Source organism: Cebus imitator, unplaced genomic scaffold, assembly GCF_001604975.1.
Source record: "Cebus imitator isolate Cc_AM_T3 unplaced genomic scaffold, Cebus_imitator-1.0 Scaffold20, whole genome shotgun sequence".
In the NCBI taxonomy this organism is placed as follows: domain Eukaryota; kingdom Metazoa; phylum Chordata; class Mammalia; order Primates; family Cebidae; genus Cebus; species Cebus imitator.
In genome coordinates, this window is record NW_016107335.1 from 932,537 (window position 1) to 937,784 (window position 5,248).

Consider the following 5,248-nt stretch of genomic DNA (forward strand, 5'->3'; position numbering starts at 1 on the left):
TGTGTGTGTGTGTGTGTGTGTGATGAAGGCTGTGTGTATGTGTGTGTGGAGGCTCTATGTGTGTGTGTGTGAGAGGGAGGCTGTGTGTGTGTGTGTGTGTGTAGCGTGTAGCATGTAGCGTGTGTGGGGAATGCATGGAAAATATCCATACTTTCCACTCAATCTTGCTATAATCTAAACTGCTGTAAGGACAACACCTATTACCAGTGCACCGGGGTGGCGTCTGTGTCCACTGCAGTCAGCGCAGGGACAGGCCGAGGCAAAGAGATTCAATGGTAACTTTATCTCAATTGTCAAGTCATTAAAAATATCAGCTAAAACTGACTTTAGAAGCACAAACAATATTATGCATTATATTCTGTATATTCTAAATACATGTTTAAAAGAACGTTTTCAAGACAGCCTAATATATGTTGTTCTGAAAACATAACATTGTATGCAAAAAACAAAATGTGATTTGCTTGGGACTTTCCTATCAATACAAGAATCGTCTTTGGCCGTTTTTCTTTATGAAAGCCCGAGCGATTCCATGGGTCTCCTGGGCCGGTGACTCTCAGCACATGTTGGGAAGCGTTGGCAGCCCACAGGTGTGCTTCTATTGTATTTGGTACCAAATCACCAAGCCTTGTGTGCAGACACGGGAGTGGCCAAGCGGGGCCAGGACCAGCAGGCTCTGCCATGCCCTGAGCTGGCCACGCACGTCCACCCCGGGGTGCGTTTTCCAGTGTGCACCAGAGGCTGGGCGAGCTGTGGGCGGCCGGGCCCTGTCACTCCCTGGGGCCGGCCAGGAGCACCTTCCTTTTGGGGTGGGGGCAGCTCCAGGTCCTGCTGCGCAGTGGAGCCCTGGGCTTCTGAGCCTGCGTGAGCCTCGGGGATCAGGAGACCCTGCAGGCCCCAGGCTAGGATTAGGACCAGCGGTTACCTTATTTCACCTGCCAAGTGACTTGGGGTCCGGGAACATGGCTTCTGGTTCTTCCTCCTCCCCGCTCTGTGGCCTCGTGGGGTCCGGGAACATGGCTTCTGGTTCTTCCTCCTCCCCGCCCTGTGGCCTCATGGGGTCCGGGAACATGGCTTCTGGTTCTTCCTCCTCCCCCCTCTATTGCCTCGTGGGATCTGGGAACATGGCTTCTGGTTCTTCCTACTCCCCGCTCTGTGGCCTCGTGGGATCCGGGAACATGGCTTCTGGTTCTTCCTACTCCCCGCTCTGTGGCCCCGAGGCCTTGGTCCCGAGACCTAGGAGAGTTCTCCGATGTGAGCAGGGGTTTGGGCCATCTCGGCGAGCCACCCAGTTCCTGCTTGCTGCCTTTCCATTTTCAAGACATTTTCATTTGAAAAGCAGATAACAAACATTAGGTATGTTTTCAGTCATTCCATATTTTTCCCCCTTTGCCTCTTTCCCCCTCCTCCCCTGCTTCCCACCCCGACTTGCACAGAATGGTTTGCATCTGAGGAAGGCAAAGGAGTGGGCACACCTGCCTGTGTTCCCACTGTGCGGCCCGTCCGTCATGGACGCGGGTGGAACTGGCCTCTGCCGGCGTCCCTGAGCGCTCTGCCTTTGTGTGGCCTCACAGGCATCTGGGTCCAGCTCACACAGGAGGCAGCGCGGCTGGGCTGCGTGGAGGGAAATCGCGCCGGCCTGCGTCTCCCCCTTGCCATTGTCCGCCGGCCGGCCTGCGCAGCTGCCAGGCTGCCTCCTGCATTCTTGGGGCTTTGCAGAGTCCCATAGAAACCTGCAAGATGCTGGCAATACTCGTTATTTTCTGCTAATCACCCGGCCGGCCGCCGTGAGCATATGTGTAATATCAGACCGGCAATTACTGCGTCGGACCGGCGCTCAGCAGTTGTTTCTCATAATTACACTTGTTGCATTTGAATGGCTTTCTTCAGCCAAGCTGCCCGAGGAAACCAGGGTGAACAATGTCCCCTTCCACCCGGCCGAGGCCGCAGATGGCCGCCCTGTGTGGAACTGTAGTGCCCGAATTCATCTTTTGTGTGCACCAAAGAAGGTAATTTGAATGTTTGAAACCCCCACAGGAAGCTTGTCTCAAAGTGAACAATCGCCAAATAAGCACTAATTGGGGTCTAAATTAATTAGAAGGTGTGGTAGGAAAGGATGTTGATGAGCAGAGTTGGCCATTTCAGACCAAAGGAATAGAGCTAAATAAATTAGTCCCCATCAGTACCACACAGGTCACCAGCATCGGCCAGAAAGCAGCCCTGGAGGCCGCCCTGGCCTCCCACGCGGCCGGGGAGAGATGTCTCCACGCTCCTTGCAGCTTCTACAGATTAGTATTTATATTTCCCGGGGGTTGTGTTTTCATCTGGAAAACTGGCCCAGAATGTTATTGACTTTACTTTTTTCATTGTCACTGAGTTGTCAGAAGCAAGTTTTACAAAAAAAAAAAAAAGTGAAATTGCGTAAAAGGAGGGCCTGGGGGTCAGGGAGGACAGCGGAATGGAAACACTGCAGCCACACGGGACTCCTGCGCCCTTTCTCTCCAACTTGGCGTTTGTGTTTTCCATGAAGCTCGGTTTTGATTTAACAAAACAGCACTTTCTGGGTGCGTCTGGGCCCTGGCAGCCCTCTGGTGAGCCATGCTCCAAAGCCTCACCGCAGCACATGACCAGAACACACCGCGAGGACGTGTGTGACACCTTCCTGCTCTCTGAAAATGAAACGTCTGGTTCTGTCTTCTCTGCTTCCCTTCTCACAGATGGAGTGTTTGGAAGGTGCCAGAAGGTTCCGGCAATGGACTTTTACCGCTACGAAGTGTCGCCCGTGGCCCTGCAGCGCCTGCGAGTTGCCTTGCAGAAGCTCTCCAGCACAGGTAGGGCGCGCGTGGGCTGAGGTGTGGCGGTTGCCATCTCGAGCACTCACATGGGTTTTGCTTCTCCTCCTGGGTGGCGAGGAGCTGGAAATGGACGGAATCTGCGGGTGAGGTGATGGGAGGGGCGGCTCAGAGCCTCACGCTGGGCTCACAGATGGTTCCTGGGTTCAGAGGAGCTCAGGTCTGCTGCCACCTGTGTCCCCAGGAGGAGATGTGGGAAGGCTGCAGTAGCCCCCCGTAGCTGGGCCTGGCACAAGGTGGGCGGGCATTGGCTGCGTTCCTGGACCTGCCTGGGTCCGGTGCACGTGCGTCTCAGCCTGGAGAGAATTAGCCTCTGCCTGTCGCCGTCATTGTGAAGTTTTTGTTACAGGAGATTCCTACAGGGGTGATAAGAAGATAATTTAAAAAATTATAGGCTAGGCGCAGTAGCTCATGCCTGTAATCCCAACATTGGGAGGCCGAGGCAGGTGGATCACCTGAGGTCAGGAGCTCAAGACCAGCCTGACCAACACGGTGAATCCCTGTCTCTACTTAAAATACAAAAGTAGCTGGGTGTGGTGGCGCATACTTGTAATCCTAGCTATTTAGGAGGCTGAGGCAGGAGAATCGCTTGAACCCAGGAGGCAGAGGTTGCAGTGAACAAAGATCGTGCCACTGCACTCCAGCCTGGGTGACAAGAGTGAAACACTGTCTCAAAAACAAAAATAATTATATATGGCAACATGATAAGACCCAGGACTTCCCTAAGAACAGGCCCAATGCTGCCCTTCTTTGGCTGTGAAGTGAGGTCCCTTGGTCAGAAGCAGTGCTGTGTGGAAGCCATGGTGATGGATGAGGCGTCTGAGCCCACGGATGGTGGTTCTGGCAGGAGCACTGTGCGCAGGGAAGGGAAATCACATCTGGAGTCAGCATCCAGTTCAGCAGGGACAACCCCAGCCCCTTCCAAGAGGGAAGCTGCCCGCGTAACCATCTGCCCCTGGTGGCTAGCTGATCACCTAGGGAGTGGCGTCATGCTGGGGACTCAGGGTTGGTCTTTGTGGTGGCTGACTGGGAACTCAGGGGTGGCCACAGCAGGGCTGGCCATGGTGAGTGGGAGCCCAGGTGCCACCTCCATCCTTGTCACCATGGCCACTTTGTTCATGGGCCCACTGGAAGCTGGCGAAAGAGGCTGACTGGTGTCCACAGAAAGGGTCGCTCTATCCACTTGGTTATTAAAATCCTCCTCTGCTGGGCCAGGTGCAGTGGCTCACGCCTATAATCCCAACACTTTGGGAGGCGGAGGCAGGCAGATCACGAGGTCCAGAGATCGAGACTATCCTGGCTAACACAGTGAAACCTTGTCTCTACTAAAAATATAGAATTATCCAGGTATGGTACTGTGTGCCTGCAGTCACAGCTACTCAGGAGGCTAAGGCAGGAGAATCGCTTGAACCCAGGAGGCAGAGGTTACAGTGAGCCGAGATCACACCACTGCACTCCAGCCTGGGCGACAGGGTAAGACTCCATCTCAAAAAAAAAAAAAAATCTCTTCTGCTGAGGTCACTCCTTGGTGGACATTCTTATGGGACATTCATATCTTACTACTTTCTTCCACTTCACAGACATCTATCTAAGGTGTCTCTTCCCAGACCCCCTTGTCAGCAGTGTTTCTAGTCATGTTCTGTCTGAGTTCCTGGCCATCCGGCCAAACCATTGGCCACAGCCCATTAATTGGTAAATAATCACACATCTGGTCACTTCTTCCAGGCCAAATGACCAGCCAGGTGCACTGCTTCAGGCTCTGCTCACTGGGAGGGTTTCTTTTCGCCTCTTTCCTTCAGGGGGTCCCAGCAGGGGCGGTGTATAGTGCTGCATGGTCTGCTTTTAGGGGGGTGCCTGGACATTCGTTACACAGAACTTCCCACAAACAAAGCCCAAGTCACCTGAACCCCACGGTCCATGGGAGACTCTCCACAAAGCCACACTGCAGGTTGAGAGAGAGGAGCGTGTGTGGCGGTGTGGGCCAGGGTGCGGGGCCCCCTCCTGACGCACACCACGGGGGCCTCCATGTGTGAGACCCCTTCCTGACGCACACCATGGGGGCCTCCATGTGCAGGGCCCCTTCCTGATGCACACCCCGGGGGCCTCCATGGTGCGGGGCCCCTTCCTGACGCACACCCTGGGGGCCTCCATGGTGCAGGGCCACTTCCTGACGCACACCCTGGGGGCCTCCATGGTGCAGGGCCACTTCCTGATGCACACCATGGGGGCCTCCATGTGCGAGGCCACTTCCTGACGCACACCATGGGGGCCTCCATGTGCGAGACCCCTTCCTGACGCACACCCTGGGGGCCTCCATGGTGCAGGGCCACTTCCTGACGCACACCATGGGGGCCTCCATGTGCGAGACCCCTTCCTGACACACACCACGGGGGCCTCCA

At 55.0% G+C, this 5,248-nt stretch overlaps 1 protein-coding gene across 2 annotated transcripts in view; it reads left to right on the forward strand.

Annotated features, from left to right (window-relative positions):
* Positions 1–5,248, forward strand: part of PTPRN2 (protein tyrosine phosphatase receptor type N2) — a 1,009,572-nt gene that overhangs the window by 249,235 nt on the left and 755,089 nt on the right. For both annotated transcript variants that reach the window (XM_017519415.2, XM_037735320.1), the window contains one exon: positions 2,715–2,828. In XM_017519415.2, coding sequence (XP_017374904.1) covers positions 2,715–2,828 — 114 coding nt within the window. The remainder of the gene's footprint in view (positions 1–2,714; positions 2,829–5,248) is intronic.